The sequence below is a fragment of the Penicillium solitum genome (assembly GCF_028829755.1).
Source record: "Penicillium solitum strain IBT 25940 chromosome Unknown utg000001l_segment0_segment0, whole genome shotgun sequence".
Taxonomy (NCBI): Eukaryota; Fungi; Ascomycota; class Eurotiomycetes; order Eurotiales; family Aspergillaceae; genus Penicillium; species Penicillium solitum.
Window position 1 is genome coordinate 6579111 of NW_027072121.1, and position 22604 is coordinate 6601714.

The following is a 22604-nucleotide window of genomic DNA, read 5'->3' on the forward strand; positions in this document are numbered from 1 at the left end:
TTTTCTATAGCATTAGATGAAATGGAATCAAGTCATCAAGTTTTGCACGGTTTTTCACAGCCATATGGCTCTCTTCATTAGGCATAGTTGAACTGTACTCTAAATGGCATAAAGTTGACATAAAATGTTGATCCGTCCAAACTCTCTGTCTTTGAAAAATTAATCGCACAAGACAGCTCACAGTTCTTATCTCCATAGAGTACGCTTGTTTTCTTCCAGGGTCTATGTTGTTTACTCGCCAGGCTCGTCACCAATCTTCTCCAGCTTGCCCATAGATCGGTTTGCACCCGCCTCGCCAATAATGCGAATGCGGTCAACGCGCAGCTTCTCGCTGTCCCCATCCCCATCAACGAAGAACACAACCAGCGACGTCACATTCTGGAAATTAACAAACCGCAGGTTGACCGTCGCAGTCCCAGTCTTCGCATCCCAATCGCCAGACTGGATCTCCACCTTCTGCACAGGGAGAATACCATCCGCCTCATCAAATCCAAGCACGTGGGAAGTATTCTTGTAGATGTGCAGGTTCCTAGGCCGCATGGGTGTCTCGTCGTCGTCGGCATCGGCGTCCGCAGGAGGGAAGGAGGTAATCTGAAGCGAGTGGACCTTCAGTGTCGAGTTGAATGGGATGTACAGCATCAGCTGCTCATCGGTGTCACTCTCGGTCCAATCCGCCTGGCCAGCAGCCTTGCCCTTGCCCTTTCCTGATAGTGCGGAAGGCTTCGAGGTGTTGAACAGAGCGCGCGGCTCTGCCGTATCCGTATCCCGGTTCAACAGCTCCAATCCCTTCATGTCAACCTGATCTGTGATATCGCTGTAGCCCTTGGCCACTGCGCCGCCGAGCCAGAGCTCGCCGGAACTGCTTCCTTCGCCGGCTCCTGTTGCGTCGTCGGATTGGCTTGCTTCGGATGCAAGCTTCTGGACAACCTGGTTCAGCTGTGCGGGGTTGGCGCCCTTAACTGTTTGGTTCACGCGGCCGTTCTTGAAGACGATGAAGGTCGGCATTCTATATATCGTGTGTTTGTCAGTAATCAAGGCAAATATTGTAGGATTTGACGTGCCCGTCAGGCTAGGTTCTAGATCTTTGGATAAACTGCACATACGCTGTGACGCCGTAGGCCTGGGCGAGCTCTTGTTGGTGGTCGACATTGATCTTGGTGAATGTGATGTGATTCGGGCGGGAGAGCTGGGTCGCCAGCGAGTTATACGCAGGCGCAATAGCTTTGCATGGTCCGCACCAGTCGGCGTGGACTATTAAGTATCAGGCCAGGGTTAGCGATAGCTCTGGTCGTTCGGAAGGGAAGACAGGGTCTCGGCGGGGCAGGATCGCGCTGCAGCAAATACTTACAGTCGGCGACGACGAGACGGGATGAGGTAAGGAGCGATGTGAATTGCTCCTTCGATGAGATCTCAATGACAGACATGGTGAAGTTGGGAGGGGAATGAGTGTGGAATGGAGGGTGGAAGAGGATGGAAAGATGTGAGGTTGTGTTTTGCTGCCTCCGCATATGTCATCAGCCCCTCTACACAATCAACAGTCTCATATGAACCGCCCTAGGTAATATATACCGCTTAATTGTTATTTTATTTAAACTGGCAGTTATTGGATCCTCTTTTGCAGTGTAGGATTATTCCAAGATGTACTCAGATTACGAGTTATCAAGTGTAACTGGTTTGGATATCTGGGATATATATAACATATTGTTGTTCACAATGAAAATTATTATTTATAGAATTTGTCTTTTAACTCTATTTTTTCCAAAGATGAAATGCAAACATATATACTAGAAGTACATCTCGTCTAGATGTAGAACAAAATGTTGACAAGTAGCTCTATGGCACAGCATTCAGCCCCAGCGTTGGATGGTGAGCTAGACTCAGCCGGAACGTAAGAGGTCAGAGCTGGAATTTAGCAAGGGTGCTTGGGTTTTGTCTCCATCAAAGCGATATGAGTCCAGAAGCGAGTATACCACCTGGTATGGACCATTGGTTTACACAAGGCTAACGAAGACTGTGTGCACAAACCAGAAGAGACTGGTGGCGACCCAAGTCCAGAAGAAAACCGAGTTCGGGAAAAAGAAGGCCCCAAATAGACTAAGAATGAACATCCGAACCTTTCTCCTTCCTGAACCAACGAGCCTAGTCTCTGGACATGATATAGACCAGCATAGACATGGGACCACTAGATGCCATCTATCACACAGCGACGCATGAGCCACATAGTGGGACACGAATTCCGACTGCATGATAGAGTAGAGATGACTGCCAGGAAAAAGGCCATCCGAGAAGCCATCTCTTCATCCTTCATCGGCCTCAACGGCAAACAGAATCTTCAACCAGAGACTGCACCCGCGACACCCGATAATGATCTCGCCATGCTCAGCCTCCCTCTCCAAATCCTCCTCGTTGACCAGAAACCCACGCTCATCACCGCACCGACATCCGCGGTACCAGCAATCGCCGTCGCCGCCTTCCGCCTCTTCGCAGGCAAGATCCTCCAAATCCACAATCTCCAAGCCGGTATGGAACACATCGCCGGTCTTCTCCCGTTCCGCGACCTTCAGCCTATCCAGACGCAGAGAGCGATTATATTCGGCGCGAAGGGTGGGGTCCGATAGGGTCTTGTAGGCGGTGGTGATCTGGTCGATGGTGTACAATTGTCGCGACGAGTTGCCATCGGATTTGGCAAAGAGAGGGTTCGGAGTAGATGTGGAGGTAGAGTTGGTCGAGCCGCCTAGCCCGGTCTCCCTTGCGACAGCACCCGCCTTGTCAGGATGGTGTGTCAGCAGCGCTTTATGGTATGCGATCTTAATCTGCTGCTTGGAGAGGACTGTCGACGAAGACCCCGTGAAGGGAAGAGACAGGATCTCATAGAGATCCACGGTGTGCGTTATCCTCGTCATGTCGAAAGAATGTATTTCTCTTTCTGTTCAGGGTCTGTTCGTAGTATCTGGCTGATTGCGCTGTGCCTGTGTCCCGCACCGAGTACTCGAGCAACTGGAGGTGCGCGCCCGGCTGTTATAGTGACACCTCGGAGTCTAGCGGAAATGTCCAATCGCGTGCACTCCAGGGAATAATTGTGATAATCTGGGGTAGCAGGGTGCTACAAAGCGGGGTTGGTGAGCTTCCAAGGTTCGTGAGAGGTTTCCTTGAGGATTTGAAATTGGCGGGTTGCCCTTGCACGCCACTTTGGGAGAAGGCCTCCCGGACCCATACCTGTTGATGTTAAGCGTTGGCTGCATACTCTTTTCTTTCTTTTATTTTCTCAGTACCTGGTCATGAACATATTTCTTTTCTTTTCTTTTGTTTTTTAAACGATATTCATGAACTGTATGGGTGTTCTCTGGAGCTATGCGATCTAGCTCTGCCAAACCTCGCCCAATGGCTCTGTGAACCACACTAATGCTACATCCTACCCAAAACGAAACTCACATGCTGTGAATACAGCCTAGACTACTGGTATATGAAAATATGGAAAGAAATCTGAAGTTCCATTGGCAAAGAAAAAGAATCTTAGTGAGTAATGACTCGGATATCAAGACAGGTATATATGAAAGGAGACGGGAATATTAGGCAATTTTTGAGCAATCCCCTTACTCAGAAGCCTGGAAGACGAAGCGGTCCTCAGTCTTGAAGGGCACACCGAGCTCAAGGAGCTTGACAAAGACATCAGAGAACTCCTTGAAGAAGGCATCGTTGTCCTTGGCATAGCGCTCGACATGCTTCTTGAAGCCCTTGTCCTTGACAAGAGCCATATCAGTGGGCAACATCATGAGAGTGCCAGTGGTCTTGTCAGTGAACTGAGTCGGGCCATTCCACTTCTTCTGGGTCCACTTCTCCTCGACAAGGAGGCGGAAGAACTCGTTGGTGAAAAGGGTAGGGCTGAAGTTCCAGGGGCCGTCAAAGCCGGAACGATCGGTGTGGCATCGGCCCAGGGCATGGGCGCCAATAAGTGCAACCATCTCGCGGTCGTCAAAGCCCATGCGGGAGAAGATGTCGCGGATGTGACGTTGGTCCTTGGCGGCATCAGGAAGACGGCCGTCGGGAGTGCAGGCAGCGACGTCCCTGTCTTCACGGCCGGGTCTCCAGGGGATCGTGGGGCCACTCGCCTCCTGGATGGCGCAGGCACCACCAAGAGTCCACAGGTCGGAGTAAGTGATCCAGGGGAATTGAGCCTTGATGGGCTCGAGGAAGTCGCGGGCAGTCTTGAGACCGGCGTTGGCGCCGTGATCAGACTCGGGGGCGAATCTCATCGTGGCGCCATTGCTGCCTCCAGTGCCGGTCTCCTTGTCATAGGTACCACTTGCGTGCCATGCGAGACGAACCAGGACCTATTGAGAGTAACATTAGCTCTTTGATCTTGGATTCCAACGTTGAGCAAACGTGACTGCACTTACGGGACCATAGCTGCCATCATCATAGTCGGTCTCGTCGGCCAGACGGGAAGCGATAGCGTCGTACACCTTCTGGTAGTCGGCCTGGGTGGGGACGAAGGGCCCCTTGGGGGAGGAGTCGCCGCTCAGGTAGAGGTACGCTCCACCTGCGGCACCAAGGGCACCGATACCAAGGGCCCAGATGCCAAAGGATGAGCTAGGCTTCTCGGAGCCAGCTTCTGAAGAATATCCACGACGGGCAGATGTGCGGAGACCATTGGTGGGGATGGCGAAACGGGTGCTGCGCGCAGCAGGACGGAATGAGGAAGTCGCCGGGGTTGAGCGCAGGAAGGCCCGGGAAGCAGTTCTGGCAGCCGAAGCCATTGTGATAAGACAGAGAGAGTGTGTGAGATAAGAAGTCTAATGGGTTTCACTCAGGGAAAAGGAAAGTAAAGGTGGGAGTACAAGGACAGATGAAGAGAGAAGGGAAGAACCGGGGCATTTGTACTCCTCCTGTCCCATTTCCCAATGCCAGTCCAACCCTGAGCCAATACTTCGGTACATCATACAGAAGCTGATGGAATCACAGCCAATCAAAGGGGCCACATATGCTATTGCCTCGGCGTTTCGTCTCGTCTCCGCATTCCGGTACATCACCGTACATTATCCCCAGACATTCACGGGGTTCACTTTCAACTGTACTCTTCATTGTCTTCAAGTACAAGGCTAGGAGATCATACTTGTTGAATTGACAGTATAGACTGACACCAGAGGCGTGAGTAAAGAGATATCCATACCTGTACTCCGTAGGTATCGCGGAATGGTATTATTAACAACCCAGCGCTGTTTGGTCAATTTCGACCCACTCTCCCGCTTCCGGTCTGCTTACCTGATCGAAGGGTATCCCTCCAGGGCTAGTTAGGCCTAGGTGGCTTGCTCGGTAATAATTCAGGTCTAGATACTACACATCTATATCTATTGAATAAGATGCCAAATAAGCTATTTATTAATCTTAGAGTTCGAGATCCCTTGGAAAAATTGAATGTTTTCAATGGTCTCGATCTTATTACCCATGGTTCTAGCCATCTGATTACTGACTACCTAGGTATGTCCATGGATGGGTACGTCGCTATGACAGTGTTTCTGCCGTCAAGAAGCCGGTGAATGCCCAATTTTGTATATATCAATGACTGCTCTCATTGGAACAGGGGTTGTCCTGTTAGCATTGTGGAGGAAAGAAGTACACATACATATGTGTTCTTGTATGTCCGACTAAATAGGCCTTATTCTCTTCTCTAATCTTGCAACGGCCTCGGGAACTACATACCCCAAAGCTTATACTAGTTCTTTCTGGAACCTCTAGGGCTTATGCTTCCATATTAATTCTATTTCGCATATTCCCTTGCTTTTGACAACCAGCCCTTTTTGCCTGATACTGTCTGGGCATGAATCCCCCAACATATCACAGTATCACATATTTATAGACCAACTAGTGCGTCAATACGGGAATGAGAAACCACACAGTCTCCGCTTGCCTCGTGCCGTTTAGTCTCAACCATGACGTAAATTCCCGCTCTTCTGTACTGAGCAGACCAAAGTCGATCTGACTGCTGTACCGCAAGATTGTCCAAATTCATTTTGTATGTGCTTGGAGCAGCATGTATGAAAACAAGAGTTACAGGGAGAGACTACTCCGGAGTAAACACTGCTTAGTTTGGACAGGGCTGTTTCACCGGAAAATCATTTTAACCGAATAGTCATGTGACACATAAGCAGAGACTTGGAAGATCTTGTATAATGGCACTGAGTACTCTGTGCTGAGACAAGTACGATGATTACTGATTTAGGGCAAGAAGTATAATTATAGAGTAAAGTTGAAGATATATTTTCATTATTGGTTGGGGATGTCCGTCGTAAAAAAGTCCTGCTGTTCAATAGATATGAACACCAGGGTGGAGTAGACGCAGCTCTGCTAAAAACTGTTTGGTTTTGATATTCCACGAACGAACGATTAAAAAATCACCCAAGAGACGTCCAGTGCCACAGGTAGGCACCACGCGGGTTATGTGGTTTGAAGTTTATATATCTGAATGTTGGATCCAAGTCCTCAACAATCCCTGACATTAAAGGATTGGATTCTCAAGTCTCCAACACACGAATGATGGTTGAAGAAGAAGATAAAGTGTGAAGTGAAAAGTTTTTATCTTAATCTTTGTGGCACGTGATTGAACTAGCGCGATCACGTGACCACCCCCTTTTGTATCGAAAATTTCCGCGCAAATTGGAAACTTTTCTTCTTTACACTTTTCCGAACGCATAATCAACCGCCAATTCCTCTATCATAGGATGGTTGGTCATATTGGCGTACTAGAAGATATTCCTGGGTAACATTACGACTTCTCGACGGCTCCGAAAAGGCTTCGGCTTTTAGGCGCATTGGTAGATGCGAGTCATTGCTGTCCGGACATGCCAATTATATATATATTTTTTGCTAGTATTAATATACATAGATAAATCTGTATCTGTCAATCTGTGTCTGTCCATCCGAAACCGTACGAGCCTAGACTCAAGTCTATAAATACCCAAGACTTCTTAAATTGTTCTAGAAGATGCTTATAGAGAAACCTATGCCGAGAGAAAAAAAAAAAAAAAAACAAAAAAAAAACAAAGATACAGCAGGATGAGATTGCCAACTCAATTTAACTTAATTCAACTCAACCTTGGAAAAGTTGAGCTAAAATCTTTAAATCCTGACTCTCTTGACTCTATTCCTTTTTTATCTGTACTCCATATACTTTCGTTAGTGTACATGTATGTCTCATTTGGAATGATCTGCCCCTCGGACGTCAATTGAACCCTTCTCCGCCCTGGGAACCAGAATTCTTCCCCTATTCCACTTTGTATAACTGCCACTTCTTCTATTTGTTTATTTTATTCTTGTAATTTTTTTTTTTTGCATCATGGCTCCCGGCCCCAGCAAGCGCGAGCAAGCGCGGAATGAAAAGACCCTGACGGAGCTGATCCGGACCGTTCCTGGCAATGACCGATGTGCCGATTGCGATGCCTTAACCCCAGGTTTGTCCCTAGAGACCCTTATTGTTGATCTCACTAATTCTTATTTGAATAGGATGGGCAAGCTGGAACGTATGTCACTGCTTCTTTAACCTTCGAGCGAATCCACAAACTGACTGTTCATCTCCGACAGATGGGCATCTTCCTTTGCATGCGTTGCGCCGCATTGCACCGAAAGCTGGGCACACATATTTCCAAGATCAAATCTTTAAGCATGGACACATGGACAGCAGAGCAAGTTGATGTAAGCACAATCAGACACCCTGCAATAGCAACGTTGGAAAGGTCACGAGCTGACAAAGTGGACTTTACTAGAACATGAAATCGCACGGCAACATCCTTATGAACAAGATGAACAACCCGCGGGGTATCAAACCACCAATTCCCACCGACATTGACGAGGCCGATGCATGCATGGAACGGTTTATTCGGCAGAAATATCAACACCGCTCGTTGGAAAACGGGAAGCCAAAGCCCCCGAGCAGGGAGGATTCGAGTTACTCCAACCCTAGGGCTATGTCCCCCGTGGAATCAAGAAAGAATAACTACGACATATCCCCCGAGGGTTCTCCCCCTCCGCTCCCTCCAAAGTCTGGAAGGTTTTTCAAGTTTGGTCTACGTTCGTCGTCCTCTACATCGAACCTCCGCCGATTTGGTGGCAAGCCCAAGGTGACCTCGCCAACCTCGGATAATGGAGCCTGGTCACCACCACCATTGCAATCCAGGAGGACGACCGGACTCGGTGCGCCTGTCGTTGATGTGACAACGGCATCTTTCGAGGCCAAAATGGCGGCATTGCAGCAGATGGGATTCACCGATGACCAACGAAACGAGATGGTTCTCAAGGGACTCCACGAGGATCTGGACCGAGCAGTCGAAACACTGGTCAGGTTGGGTGAAGGGGGCAACCCTGCATCAAGATCCAGAACCCCGGCCGGGACAAGCACTGGTGCATCCGCACGTATAGTAATCTCGAAGCCTGAGACGTCCAAAAACCCATTCCCCGTCACAACCGACAACACATTCCCCGAGGTTTCCAACAATCCATTTGACCGGGCAGTCTCAAATCCTGTGGCCCAGTCGCAAGCCCAGCAACCACAGACCACTCCATACAACCCATTCGATCAGCTAAACTCGAAGCCGGCATCTACACAACCTTTAGAATCATCTTTCCAGGGCCTTCAGGTTTCTCAGCCCTTGTTCCCCCACTCTACCGGTGGATATCCGAACCAGACAAGTTCCCTGCAGCACTCTGTACATCAACAGCCCTATACGCCTCCGGCCACGTCGACATTCTCGCAATCTCCCTATGTTACATCGCCTCAGCCAATGAACAACAGCTACAATCCATTCGACCAGCCACCGCCGCAGCCGCAGCCGCAGGGTGGCTTGGCCAGTCAGACATATCCCAACCCCAATGCGCCGCAAACGAACCCTTTCTTCAACACTGCGCCGCAAAATCAACCCATGCAGCCGCAACAGCAGCAAATGACGCCGCTCGCAACCCAGCCAGGGGGCTTTGAACCCCCTCGCCATGCCAATACCATGCCAGTTATGTCTTCCGCCTCGCCATTTGGACTAAATGCTCCTTTCCAGGCACAGCAGCAGCAGCAACAACAGCAGCAGCCATCAAATGGTCTGGGAGCTTACAATCCGTTCCAGCAAGGGTCGGCGCCCAACACAGCACAGAGCGCAGGCGGCTATCCCAGCCAATTCCAGACCCACCTGCAACCCCAGCAGCCGCAGCAACTCATGCCTCAACCCACTGGAATGGACAAAAACAGCATTCTTTCATTGTACAATATGGGTCCTGCGCAGTCTACTATGACATCTATCTCCGAGCAACCCCAGCAACAGCAGCAACAGCAGCAACCTCAGCAACCTCAGCAATCTCAGCAACCTCAGCAACCTCAGCAGTTCCAAGCTCAAACCCCCACAATGAACCCCTACTCTCAACCATCAAACCCATACACCTCCATCCCTCAGACCCAGCAAGCCACAAACTTCCAGCATCAGCCCCAGAGCCAACCCCAGAGCCAGCCCCAACCCCAACAAAACTTCCAACCCCAGCAACCTACCGCCAACGCCCAGCCCGCCACATCCAACAACCCATTCTTCGGCACCGCGCCCACCGGCAGCGGATCCGGCCTTGCCGCACAAGCAGGCATCAACCCATACCAGCAGCAATCCTCAGGGCTAGGAATTGGCGGCATGAACGGCCAGCCTGGGGTCGGAACTGCCCCCGCCACTACTCCGGCCATGGGAACAAACAACTCCCCATTTTCAGGAATGAGCAGTCCCCCCTTTGCAGGAGCGAACAGTTCTCCATTTGCTGGAGGCCAGTCCCCCTTTTCAGGCCCGCCACCCACGAACTCGACGTTCCCACGGACACACATGAGCCAGCCGAGCGTTGATGTGAGCGGCCTGCAGAAGGGTCGTCATAGCCCTGATGCCTTTGCTAGTCTGAGTGCTCGCTATGGTTGAGTTCTATAACTTCGGCCTTGGATCGTACATAGATAGATGGCCGCGTAATGTGAATATGGATATTGACATGGGCGTTGATTTTCCTTTTCATTTCCACTTTGACTTTTATACTAATCTGGATATAGAAGATTGACGAGACGTGTTATGGTTGTGCATGTCTGGCGCATTTTCATTGTCTTTTTACCACTCGTTAGACTTTTCTTTCTTTTCTTTACATCTCATTCCCTGCTGTCCATATTTCTTTTTTGTTTATAAAAATATTCCTTTGATTTCTGGTTAGCGAGTCAAAATAGTACATAAATGTTGTTTCTTGTTACATATGAGTTTCGAACTAATATATTACTGGTGAATCAATACAGATTATCGTACTATAGACCTAGGGTTATATGTTCAAAGAGAAGTGAAGATACAAAAGGGAAATAATAAAGAAAGGTGGAAAGCAGAAGCTGAAGGGGGGAGAAGAATCCTTGCAGCACCACATATATAACACAAAATAGCTGGAGAAGAGCCGGGAATCGATGATCTCAAGACCACAACTCTGCTTCCGTAGGTTTCTTCTTAGCTCCACCCAACCAAGACGGCAACTTAGGAAGCCAATCCGACGCCCAAGGAAGCCAACCTGGCTTCTGTTTCGAGAATGAGAACCTCGCTACAAAGCTCTCCCAACGAGTGGGAGGACGCCAAGGCCAAAACGCCGATGCTTGTGCAGGTGACGATAAAAGAGAGCCCGCTGAACGTTGCCAAGGCCAAGACAGCGGTGCTTTTGGAGATAACGAGAAACGAGACCCCGCTGAACGTTTCCAAGGCCAAGACAGCGGTGCTTTTGGAGATAACGAGAAAAGAGACCCCGCTGCACGTCGCCATGACTCAAACAATGAAGGAGGCGATGCGGACCAAGGTGTCGAAGACGCGTGGAAGCCCATCCATGACTGCTGTTTCTGCTTGCGGCCCTCTTGCTTGAACGATTCTACGATACGATCGAATTGCTCATCTCGGCTTTGCTGCACTTGGCGTTGGGAAGTGGAGCGCCAGGCGTCCTGCTCTACCGTGTCCAGGCACCAGACTACGATGTCGCCGCGACGACGCGAGTCGTCGTGCCAGTGGGTGTTGAAGGTGCGCCAGCACTCGTCATAGTGGGAGCTGCGTAGCAGGGGGTGGAGGGTTGGCTCGAGCTGGGCGAAGAAAATGAGGTAGTCGGGCCAGTCATGGTGTGGGGCCTCATCGGGGGCATTTCCTGACACAGAATGGTGTGCGGGGGAGATGTAGCTAGGTCGTCGAGGGAAGTGACGGAGACCACCAGCCATGTTCTGGTGTAGGAATTGATTAGGGTCGTCATAGAATTGGTCTGCTTCGTCTCGGTAAACGGCTTTCTGGGTTGCATTGAGATCGATCGGTGGCTCGCAGGAAAGGGCCCAAGCGTTAATTGTCGGGTAGACTAGATGAGAGCGCCAGGGTGTGCTGTGGCAGGGCATTAAAAAGCCAGCAGAGATTCCGGTTTCAGAGGTGGAGTTTGTTCCTCTTTTTGTTATTGATGCTGAGTGTGTTTGGTGCTGCTGACGGAGATAGGATAGGACCTTAATTGTTCCCGATGCGTGGTAGAGAGTTGTGTACAGCGCAATGACCACGTTGACAAGAACGAGAAAAATGAGAATCAACATGCGGTGAGTATAACGCGCGTATGCTGGCGAGTAGATGGCTGGGTAAAAGAACTGCACCAAAGGCGGCGCCGCTAAGATGTGCAGGCATGGTAGCAATGGGTAGATGAAGCGCACTTCCTTATGAGAAATCAAAGAGAGGACAAATGGCATCAGAAGGCAGACTGTCGCCAATTGTACTCGGATCGCTGTCTGTAAACAGTCTCCCACTGTAGATTTCCGAGATGTCAAGGTTGTGTATAAACCAATCAGCGCAGCAGGCAACAAAGTGGTGAGTAGAAGCGGATAACCCTGTGAGATATAGTAATGCCAGTCATTGCTGCCGTAGAAGACAGCCAGTGACTGCGCGATGTTGAAGTATAGGAATCTGAGCGGTGGGAAGGTCCAAATTCCATAGAACAGACGGTCTGCAACGGTAGACACCGCGAGAATTGCCGATCTGTCAGATCAAAAGGTCAGCTGGTCCCCTACCAAGAGGTCATATTACGTACCCGCAAATTATAGCTTCAAAAATGAGGATCTTGCGCTGGGGCCAAGAAGACCGAAGCCAAGCGAGGCCGGCCAGAGTTGCCCAGACGAGAATGTTGGTCGGCCGCAGTATACATGCGAGCGCCGCCAGCGGCAGGCATTTGTGGAAGCTGCAAGCAGCGTCAGTGGCTGTTGTCATAAACGCGGAGGTCCAGTCATACCCAATAATCACACTTCGATCCCGGTCCGTACCCCTCATTTGATTGCCAGTCTTTTTTCCGCGGCCATCGCCGGCTGTAGAGCCTACCGACCATTGCCATGGCCATAGTTCCAACGCGACAATGGTGATGGTTGTTTCAAAACAGTTCGACAGGGTCCTAGTTGAGCAGAACCATTGCCAAGGATTTAGGACTGTTGCGACCAGCTGTTGAACAATTAGCATGCGCTTTTCCCTGCCTAGAGAAATTCCAAAGCACGCGACATATAAATCACATACCGTTGTCCAGGATCCACGGGAATCATTTCCATAGACGCGAACTGCAAGCTTCCACGTGTAGAAATCACCAATTGCCGCCACAACGGCCTGCGCTGTCTTCGGGGCGGCAATCAGGAGCTCTGCGCGCGTGGCGGGAGAGAGGCTGAGGGTGGAGGCGAGGAAACCGGCGGTTTTATAGAGAGCGGCGAAGAAGAGAGGGTGTAGTGAGGATCGGAGTTGGTGTCGCCATTCCTACGAGCGATATTGAGGTTAGCCAAAGTCAGGTGCTCACGCGATCGCATTCACTCACCCATGTTATCCAGGCCCCTTGGCCTTGACCGAAGGCGATCTGCCAGGCTGGTTCCAGTGACTGAAAGTATTCATCTGGTTGAAAAAAAGTCCGAACTGCGAACGCATTGACGAGACGGAAGGCGATGAGGAAGAGGAGTATGTTTTGAGTGGGCGCGGGGGGAGTTCGAGGCGCGCGCGGAAAAGTTGGTGTAGGCATGATCAAGGGTAAGAATATTGTAAGTACTCATTCCCTTCGTACATTGCGCTCGGAGGTTCAAGATAGCTGACCTCGCGAAGCGGCATGAATGAACATAGACAACAAAGGAGAGAGAGGGCGGAAGAGGGTCTCACTCCGAAACTCGAACTATTCGAGTGGACTCATTGGCCCTAAACATTTTCAACCCTTTGTCTTGTATTTTCTTTCAAATGATAATTGAATCTTTATTTGAGGGTATATAATCCTTTATTTCTCTATGTTTTGTCTCCAAACTTCAAGTATTACATGTGTATATTTATATATTTATTTGTTTTTCCTTCAATAACCGAAGTATGACGTGAATTTTTTACCATCCAACACTCAGCCTCTCCCTTTTGAATTAAATTAGACCAATAATTAATACCTGGAAGATGATCCAAGAGCATATTTAACCAATGAACGAATCAGAAATGGTGGTTATCAAAGCTAATGGAGCCTGTGTAGGGTAATCCTGCGCATAGGGAACAGCATCGGCACGACCTGTACTTAGCGGACATGGACTTAACAAGTCTAACACTTAACGGCATAGCGGCTGTACAAAGGGAAAATTCCCCTTACTTATATAACTTCTCTTATCTTCCATATTTATTTCCTAGAATTTCTTCAATTTCTTCAACTTCCTCAATTCCATCTTCTTTCTTCTCTGCTTTTACCCCATTGCCGATCCCCCCCATCACCTCCAACTTCCCCCAACTTCTTAGCTCTCCCCGCAATCCACCATGGCTACTAACGGGCCTTTCTCCCACTATCATGCTGCCTCGTCTGCTGAGGCCATTGAATCCGAGAAGGAATATGCTGCCCACAACTACCACCCTCTTCCTGTGGTCTTTGCCCGGGCTCAAGGTACTTCGGTCTGGGACCCTGAAGGCCGTCACTACCTTGACTTCCTCTCCGCCTACTCCGCTGTGAACCAAGGTCACTGCCACCCCAAATTGATTGCTGCACTGGTAGACCAAGCTTCGCGAGTTACCCTGAGTTCCCGTGCTTTTTACAATGATGTCTTCCCCCGCTTTGCCAAGTTTGTTACTAGCTACTTTGGCTTTGACATGGTGATGCCTATGAACACCGGTGCCGAGGCTGTCGAGACAGGTATCAAAATCGCCCGCAAGTGGGGATACAAGGTCAAGGGCATTCCGGAAAATAAAGCCGTCATCTTGAGTGCAGAGAATAACTTCCATGGGCGTACAGTAAGTGAAAAGTGACCCCTCCCTGTTACACCCGTGAAGGTACATCAGTGGCTGATTATGCCGACCCCCTTGCATTAGTTCGCCGCCATTTCCCTCTCCTCCGACCCCGAGTCACGCGAGAACTACGGCCCTTATCTTCCCGGTATCGGATGCACGATCCCAGGAACTGAGAAGCCCATCGCCTATAATGACAAGGTAGCTCTACGTGAGGCCTTCGAGGCAGCTGGCCCCAATCTCGCTGCTTTCCTCGTCGAGCCTATCCAGGGTGAGGCAGGCATCGTTGTCCCCGACCCAGACTACCTGCAGGAGGCCCGCGCACTCTGCGACAAGCACAATGTGCTGCTGATTTGCGACGAGATCCAAACTGGTATCGCCCGCACTGGTAAGCTGCTGTGCCACGAGTGGAGCGGAATCAAGCCCGACCTGGTCTTGCTTGGCAAGGCCATCTCGGGTGGTATGTACCCGGTTTCTTGCGTGCTGGGTAGCAAGGACGTCATGCTCACGATCGAGGCCGGTACCCATGGTTCGACCTACGGCGGAAACCCACTTGGCTGTGCCGTGGCTATTCGCGCGCTTGAGGTCGTGCGCGAGGAGAACATGGTGGAGCGTGCGGAGCAGCTCGGCCACTTGTTCCGGGATGGGCTGGAGGCTATCAAGAGCCCCGTCATCCAGACAGTGCGCGGAAAGGGCCTGCTCAATGCCATCGTCATTGATGAGTCCAAGACGAATGGACATACCGCTTGGGATCTGTGCATGTTGATGAAGGAGAAGGGTTTGTTGGTATGTATCCGAGTTCCTACTCATTAAGTTTGATTCGGGGATCGCTGACTCTTATAATCTCCAGGCCAAACCTACCCACCAGAACATCATTCGGCTTGCACCTCCACTGGTTATCACGGAGGAGGAGATCCAAAAGGCCCTTGACATCATCAAGGAGGCCGTGACAGACCTCCCCAACCTCAAGGGCGCGTCTGAGGACGAGATTATCCCTCCCGCGGAGAAGAAGGTCAAGATTGATCTTGAAAACTAGATGCAGCTATACAGAACGGGACCTCTGCAGGTGCCACAGATCACAGCCGCAACCCCAAAGCTGCGTGGGAGATCCACGATCTGCTGTAAGCCATGTATATCATATTCTCTGGATTAGGGCTGGCTACTTGAGATTCCCATTGGACACAAGCTTGAGATGACCGAAATGTCCTTACCTGGCATATTACTGTCTTGGTTCTGCTTGTTATCCCACGACGTGATGATGATGGAATGGTTTTCTTTTTTTTCCCCCCTTCTTTTTCGAGTTCAAAACTTGTAATGTCATAAGAAGAATGGATCATAACAATTTTGATTGTGAACACAGTCTGCTAGTCTGCTAATGAAATTGTAGAATCAATAATAATAATAAATTAGCCCCCCTCCACAGCTCACCCGAGGTCCACTACGGGGCCATCCATGGATACGACCATATAGACATTAGTAATCCAAATGTCGGCGAACGGGAATGATGAAGTCCGCGATGCCGACTGCCGATGAGAGACTACACACTGACAAAGACACCAGTCCACCAGTCCACGGTTGATAGTCAAGGTCTAAGCGAACGCATGTTTGTTTCACTTGATTTATTTTGGTTGGTTTGCTTTTTCATGTATCATGACAGGCCCAACAAGCCCGATCTTGGGAAGCTTGGCCCTATTAGGTGGATTATCATATAAAGGTCCGGACCTCCGTCTGATTTTTCTTAATACTCCGTTCTCGTTGTCGTATCTATAGCCATTCAAAGCCCCCTCAAAATATCTATCACTTCGATTCTTCCTAATTCCCTAATTTCCCGATTCCTTATTTCCTTTAATTCCTAATCCCCGACATTATCTCCGTCTTCCGCATTCAGCATCTCGGGGCTGTCCCCACATCTGTTATTACTCCCACTTTTTTTCCATTGCACTTCGAATTTCTAGAACACTGCCCAGGTGATCTGGATTCGATAACAGATAAAAGCCCAGCATGTCGGCGCCCGAACCGCTACGTGAAGTAGTGGTGGCGGATGACAAGCTCCAGGCTAATACTTCGAGATCGGCATCCGAGGAAGCCAAGGGCTCCGATCTGGACGTGCAGCCTGCGCGAAAGAAAAAATGGTATCGCAGACTCAATCCGCTGCGAATGCAAAAGATCCCCTCTGTCCCAACGGAGCGATCTGTATCGCATGAATATGGCGCTTCTTTTTTTAGTGTTCTTTCCTTCCAATGGATGTCCCCGTTGATGAAAGTGGGTTATCTACGTCCACTTGACTTGCAGGATATCTGGACTGTCAATCCCGACCGGGCCGTTGACGTATTGTCCGGCCGATTAGATGCCGCATTGGAAAAGCGCATGGAGAGTGGCGTTAACCGCCCGCTTCTCTGGGCGTTGTATGACACGTTTAGATTTGAATTTCTGCTCGGCGGCGTCTGTCAGTTTTTCAGTTCACTGTTGCTGGTTTTTGCGCCGTATTTGACGCGGTACCTGATTGCCTTTGCGACGGAGGCTTATGTCGCACAAAAGGCTGGTCAGCCGGCGCCTCACATTGGCAAGGGGATGGGGTTCGTCGTTGGTATCACCTGTATGCAGGCACTGCAGAGCATATGCACGAATCAGTTCCTGTATCGGGGTCAAGTTGTTGGTGGGCAGATTCGGGCGGTGCTTATTTCTCACATCTTCAACAAGGCTATGAAATTATCTGGTCGTGCTAAGGCAGGAGGCCAAGCTACACCAGAAGAAGTCAAAGCCCTGGAGACAACCAAGGATGCTCTCCTAAAGCCCGAAGAGAAAGGGAAGAAACAGAAGCCTGATACTGCGCTGCCTGCACCTGGTGGTGTTGCAGGTGATGGCCGCGGGTGGAACAATGGTCGCATCACTGCTCTCATGAGTATTGACGTGGATCGAATTAACCTGGCTTGTGGCATGTTCCATATGATTTGGACAGCACCCATCTCCATTATAGTGACACTAGTCCTTCTATTGGTCAACATTGGCTACAGTTGTTTGTCCGGGTACGCACTGCTGATAATCGGAATGCCATTTTTGACTTTCGCTGTGCGATCTTTGATCACCCGACGACGGAGTATCAATAAGATCACAGACCAACGTGTATCTCTCACCCAGGAAATTCTACAAGCTGTGCGCTTCGTGAAATACTTCGGTTGGGAGAGCAGTTTCCTCGGCCGTCTGAAAGAGATCCGTGGACGAGAGATCCGATCCATCCAGACACTGCTTGCGATCCGAAACGCTATTCTTTGTGTGGCGATGTCTATTCCAGTTTTCGCCTCGATGTTGGCTTTCGTTACCTATGCGCTATCAAATCATGACTTGGACCCTGCACCGATTTTCTCTTCGTTGGCACTGTTCAATTCTCTGCGGATGCCGTTGAACATGCTGCCAATGGTTATCGGCCAAGTGACCGATGCTTCGACTGCTTTTAATCGAATCCAGGAGTTCTTGCTCGCCGAAGAACAAACGGAAGATATCGAGCGGGATCAGAACATGGAGAATGCAATCGAGATGGAACATGCTTCATTTACCTGGGAACGCCTTCCGACAGATGAAAAAGATGCAGACAAAGCCGAGAAGAAGGCAGCTGCACGCCCTGAACCAACAGAAAAGCCAATACTTAAAGAGGATAACGCCGATGAAACCCCCATAGAGCCGTTCAAACTCAACGATATGACCTTTGAAGTTGGCCGACATGAACTGTTGGCCGTAATTGGAACAGTCGGTTGTGGCAAGAGTTCCTTGCTCTCGGCTCTGGCGGGCGATATGCGTGTGACCGATGGTACTGTACGTCTGAGCACCACACGCGCATTCTGTCCCCAGTATGCCTGGATCCAAAACACCACTGTGCGCAATAACATCCTATTTGGGAAGGAATATGATGAGACTTGGTATGAGCAAGTTATCGATGCATGCGCCCTGACCCCAGATCTGGAGATCCTACCGAATGGAGACCAGACCGAGATTGGAGAACGAGGTATCACTGTGTCTGGTGGACAGAAACAGCGATTGAACATCGCCCGGGCCATATATTTCAACGCGGAAATGGTGCTCATGGATGATCCTTTGTCGGCTGTCGATGCACACGTCGGTCGTCACATCATGGACAAGGCAATCTGTGGTTTGCTCAAAGATCGCTGCCGAATCTTGGCGACGCATCAACTTCATGTGCTCAGCCGATGTGATCGAATTATTGTTATGGACGCGGGTCGGATCAATGCGGTTGATACATTCGACAACCTGATGCGCGACAACGAGGTCTTCAAGCGGTTGATGTCTAGTTCTCGACAGGAGGATATGCAAGAGGAAGAGGAAGAGGTTGTGGACGAAGTCACGGATGAAATAGACGAAAAAGAGCCAAGCCCCAAGAAGGCCGCCCCAGCAAAACCCGCCGCAGCCCTGATGCAGCAAGAAGAAAAGGCCACCGAATCCGTTGACTGGAGTGTCTGGAAGGCGTATATCCGAGCCTCCGGCAGTTATTTCAATGCCGTCATGGTATTTATCTTGCTCGGGCTTACGAATGTCGCCAACGTTTGGACTAGTCTGTGGCTGTCCTACTGGACTTCTGACAAGTACCCGGGGCTGTCGACCGGCCAGTATATTGGAATTTACGCTGGACTGGGTGGCAGTGTTGTTCTCTTGATGTTCTCTTTCTCGACTTATATGACCACCTGCGGTACGAATGCTAGCAAGACTATGCTTCAGCGTGCGATGTCTCGGGTGCTCCGCGCGCCTATGAGTTTCTTCGACACCACGCCGCTTGGACGAATTACCAACCGCTTCTCGAAGGATATCCAGGTGATGGATAATGAACTTTCCGACGCGATGCGTATCTATGCTTTGACGATGACTATGATTATCTCTATAATGGTCTTAGTCATAGTGTTCTTCTACTACGTGAGTCTTTCCCTTGAAGTGTCTTGGGTATGTGTAATGCGGGATTTGCTAACCTCCTTCAGTTCGTTATCGCACTGGTTCCTATGATCGTACTGTTCCTTCTAGCTTCGAACTATTACAGAGCATCCGCCCGTGAGATGAAGCGCCACGAGAGTGTCTTGCGCTCAATGGTGTATGCCAGATTCGGCGAAGCCATCACGGGAATCGCGTGCATTCGAGCATATGGCGTAGAGAACCAATTCCGCCGCACCATTCGAGACTCAATCGATGTGATGAATGGGGCCTATTTCCTCACTTTCTCCAATCAGCGTTGGCTCAGTGTCAGACTCGATGCCGTGGCGACCTTATTAGTCTTCGTGGTCGGTGTTCTGGTCGTCACTTCTCGGTTCAATGTCTCGCCCAGTATTTCTGGGTTGGTGCTGTCTTATATCTTGGCTATCGCACAGATGCTCCAGTTCACGGTTCGTCAGCTGGCTGAGGTTGAGAACAACATGAACGCCACAGAACGTGTTCACCACTATGGTACTGAGTTGGAAGAGGAGGCGCCTTTGCACCAGGTCGAGGTCTCAGCTAGCTGGCCCGAGAAGGGCCACATTGAGTTCAGCAGCGTGGAGATGCGCTACCGGGCTGGCCTTCCACTCGTCTTACAGGGCCTCACCATGGACGTGCGAGGAGGTGAGCGCATTGGTATTGTCGGCCGCACCGGTGCCGGAAAATCGAGTATCATGTCCGCACTATTCCGTTTAACTGAACTATCAGGGGGTAGCATCAAAATTGATGACATCGACATTTCCACCGTCGGCCTCCACGACCTTCGATCCCGCCTCGCCATCATCCCCCAAGATCCCGCTTTATTCAAGGGAACGATCCGCTCAAATCTTGATCCGTTCAATGAGCACAATGACCTCGAACTATGGTCTGCCTTGCGCAAGGCGTACCTCATCGACCAGGAGAAAGAACTCGAAGGCGAGGAACTGCCAAGCGGACCAGCCAGCGGAGCCACAACCCCAGTTACAGGCAGTGACGTGAAAGCGCGCCCGACAAAAACGCTCACCCTTGAATCGCCTGTCGACGACGAAGGCCTGAACTTTTCTCTAGGCCAGCGGCAACTGATGGCCCTCGCCCGGGCGCTGGTCCGTGACGCACGTATCATCGTTTGCGATGAAGCTACCTCTTCCGTTGATTTTGAGACAGATCAAAAGATCCAACACACTATGGCCCAGGGTTTCGATGGGAAGACTTTGCTGTGTATTGCGCATCGCTTGCGCACTATCATCCACTACGATCGCATCTGTGTTATGGATAAGGGTCGGATTGCTGAGATGGATGCACCAGTTGTGCTGTGGGATAAGGCAGATGGCATTTTCCGTGCCATGTGCGAGCGCAGTGGGATCACACGCGAGGACATTCTCAATAATGACTGAGATGATTGATGTTTTGAAAATCAGTACATAATCTCCTCACATCATACATATAACCTTAAATACTAAGGCACATCAAAAGTGACTATTAATACACATACATATCATCTTTCAATTCTGCATATCTACATTATTCTCTATAGAACAGTTGAACATGAAGAACTAATCACTCCTTATCCAATTCACAAACCAATTCCATCCCCAAATTCTGCATCATCCCTTCAACCCCAGCCTCCCTCCACCCAGCAAGATCCCTCTCATCCAACTGCACCTTCTCTTCCTCCTCCGACAACGTCCCAACAGGCAATCCAGTAAACTTAACCGGCAAACCAGGCGTAGTCCCAACAACCCTCATCCGCAATCCCGTCAAAATACCACGCAGATGATCCGCGGCCTTCCCACCACCCCGCCCACCATACGAAACAATCCCCGCCGGCTTCCCCTTCCACTCGAAGTAGAGGTAATCAAGCGCATTCTTCAGACTCGCGGGGATACTCCAGTTATACTGCGGTGTAACGAAGATAAACGCATCGTACTGTCGCACTACGGCGGACCACGCCCGCGTGTGCGCTTTGCTGTAGTGCGGGGTGGGGTCTGCGGCTGGTAGGCTGGCGGGGATGACGGATTCGTCGTAGAGGGGTAGGGATTGTTTTGCCAGATCGATGATTTCGAAGGTTATGTGGCGTGGATCTGTGTCGGTTGTTCCGTTGTGGTTTGTTGGGATCGTCGGGTCGGAGATGAGGACGTCATAGACGTACTGCGTTATCGTGGGGTTGAGGCGCGGGCTGCGCGTGCTGCTGGTGACTATCGCGACACGTTTGGGGGGCATTTTGAGTATGTTATAAGTGACTCCTGGGAAATGTGTATGAGTTGGAGAATCCTTTTATAGTTATAAGAGGTTTCGTGGGAGCCTATGTTTTCGGGGTTGCGGACATAGTAGCTCGGGAAGTCGGAGTTCAGAAACTCGGACTTCTACTACATTTGGTTTTTAGTATTTTTTACTTTCGGCTATTATTGGAATAAGTTAGAATAGATTATGATGGTGTCCATTTTTGACAAAAAGATACAGCCTACGGAGTACATGTTAAATTAAGATAGTATAACAAAATAGTAAGAAACATTGGAAAGCCGTTGTCATTCTGGACTTTGAATAAAACAACCCGAGGAATATTGAACAGAACCTGTCCAAGGTACAGAGTTGCCAGCTCCTATATACCTCTTCTTCAATTTCAGGAACAATGACTATATACCCAAGAATCAAGCACAAGACATAAAGCAATGAGTCTGTCCCTGAGTGCCTATCTCTTCCAACGCAGGATCTGGTCTCCGCAACCAATTAGCCAGCATATTGGTGCAGTGATCAACATGCTCTAGGTCCCCAAGCATATTGTCCAGACGAGCACCACGCATGTGGACATCGTGGCCTCGTCGAAGAAGATACAGACAATGGACCAGATGCTCACGGAGAGCAGTCCAATAGAAGTCCGGGTTATTGCCGAGTTCAGTGTAGTCCTTCATCTGCTGTGTGGCGGCCTCATCATAAAAATAGACAAACGGCTTGCCGTTGTTGAAATGTGCGAACTCATGCGTGAAGTCATGTGGGCATTCTTTGTGCAGCCAGCAGCCAGCAAGAGGATCGTAGGCGCAGCCGAGGGCTTCGGCCTCCTTGGTTGAGTTACCGCACGAGTATCTGACACGAGGAGCTGGTGGCAGACATTGTCGCTGGCCTTCGAGTGATTCCGGGTATGCAAGCGAGTCAGAGGGTGGTCCTTTTACGACAACGACCTTGCGGAAGGGTTCCACAGTAATGGCTGTGATTACGGCGATAACCATGAGCAGTAGGATCATGAGCAGGCTGGTGATGGTGATTGCAGCGAGGTTCCGTTTCAGAAATTGCTGGAAGCCCCGACGGGGTGGTCTATTTGTGATGGTGGCATCGCTGTCGCCATCGGCATCGCCTTTGGGGACGGGGTCGTAGTCGCGAGAGAAGACTTTGTCCATCATGACA

At 50.1% G+C, this 22604-nt stretch overlaps 9 protein-coding genes across 9 annotated transcripts; 3 read left to right on the forward strand and 6 right to left on the reverse strand.

The window, feature by feature from the left end:
* Positions 1 to 231: 231 nt before the first annotated feature.
* N7455_002503 (thioredoxin-like protein 1) lies at positions 232 to 1424 on the reverse strand (the record flags this gene model as incomplete). Its single annotated transcript, XM_040953304.1, has 3 exons — positions 232 to 1006; positions 1104 to 1251; positions 1349 to 1424. The coding sequence occupies 3 exons, from the start codon at positions 1422 to 1424 to the stop codon at positions 232 to 234; spliced, it is 999 nt and encodes a 332-aa protein (XP_040816152.1).
* Positions 1425 to 2297: 873 nt separating this feature from the next.
* N7455_002504 (uncharacterized protein) lies at positions 2298 to 2903 on the reverse strand (the record flags this gene model as incomplete). The annotated part of the gene is made up of 1 exon (XM_040953322.2): positions 2298 to 2903. One exon carries the CDS (start codon positions 2901 to 2903, stop codon positions 2298 to 2300), a length of 606 nt encoding a protein of 201 aa, XP_040816307.2.
* A 690-nt stretch (positions 2904 to 3593) lies between these two features.
* N7455_002505 (peroxidase) lies at positions 3594 to 4757 on the reverse strand (the record flags this gene model as incomplete). The annotated part of the gene is made up of 2 exons (XM_040953207.2): positions 3594 to 4331; positions 4398 to 4757. The coding sequence occupies 2 exons, from the start codon at positions 4755 to 4757 to the stop codon at positions 3594 to 3596; spliced, it is 1098 nt and encodes a 365-aa protein (XP_040816340.1).
* A 2576-nt stretch (positions 4758 to 7333) lies between these two features.
* Positions 7334 to 9929, forward strand: N7455_002506 (uncharacterized protein; the record flags this gene model as incomplete). Its single annotated transcript, XM_040953228.2, has 4 exons — positions 7334 to 7448; positions 7501 to 7517; positions 7579 to 7689; positions 7761 to 9929. The coding sequence occupies 4 exons, from the start codon at positions 7334 to 7336 to the stop codon at positions 9927 to 9929; spliced, it is 2412 nt and encodes an 803-aa protein (XP_040816227.2).
* A 524-nt stretch (positions 9930 to 10453) lies between these two features.
* gpi10 (putative glycosylphosphatidylinositol-alpha 1,2 mannosyltransferase) lies at positions 10454 to 13035 on the reverse strand (the record flags this gene model as incomplete). The annotated part of the gene is made up of 5 exons (XM_065604292.1): positions 10454 to 12023; positions 12076 to 12222; positions 12274 to 12476; positions 12549 to 12779; positions 12838 to 13035. The coding sequence occupies 5 exons, from the start codon at positions 13033 to 13035 to the stop codon at positions 10454 to 10456; spliced, it is 2349 nt and encodes a 782-aa protein (XP_065462783.1).
* A 705-nt stretch (positions 13036 to 13740) lies between these two features.
* Positions 13741 to 15516, forward strand: car2 (ornithine-oxo-acid transaminase). The gene is made up of 3 exons (XM_040953345.2): positions 13741 to 14261; positions 14340 to 15041; positions 15106 to 15516. Exons 1-3 carry the CDS (start codon positions 13794 to 13796, stop codon positions 15289 to 15291), a joined length of 1356 nt encoding a protein of 451 aa, XP_040816258.1. The 5' UTR covers positions 13741 to 13793; the 3' UTR covers positions 15292 to 15516.
* Positions 15517 to 16256: 740 nt separating this feature from the next.
* Positions 16257 to 20599, forward strand: N7455_002509 (ATP-binding cassette transporter YOR1; the record flags this gene model as incomplete). Its single annotated transcript, XM_040953401.2, has 2 exons — positions 16257 to 19175; positions 19238 to 20599. The coding sequence occupies 2 exons, from the start codon at positions 16257 to 16259 to the stop codon at positions 20597 to 20599; spliced, it is 4281 nt and encodes a 1426-aa protein (XP_040816205.2).
* A 163-nt stretch (positions 20600 to 20762) lies between these two features.
* Positions 20763 to 21425, reverse strand: N7455_002510 (flavin-dependent quinone reductase; the record flags this gene model as incomplete). Its single annotated transcript, XM_040953405.2, has 1 exon — positions 20763 to 21425. The coding sequence occupies one exon, from the start codon at positions 21423 to 21425 to the stop codon at positions 20763 to 20765; it is 663 nt and encodes a 220-aa protein (XP_040816199.2).
* Positions 21426 to 21853: 428 nt separating this feature from the next.
* N7455_002511 (uncharacterized protein) lies at positions 21854 to 22600 on the reverse strand (the record flags this gene model as incomplete). The annotated part of the gene is made up of 1 exon (XM_040953247.2): positions 21854 to 22600. The coding sequence occupies one exon, from the start codon at positions 22598 to 22600 to the stop codon at positions 21854 to 21856; it is 747 nt and encodes a 248-aa protein (XP_040816158.2).
* Between the last annotated feature and the right edge of the window lie 4 nt (positions 22601 to 22604).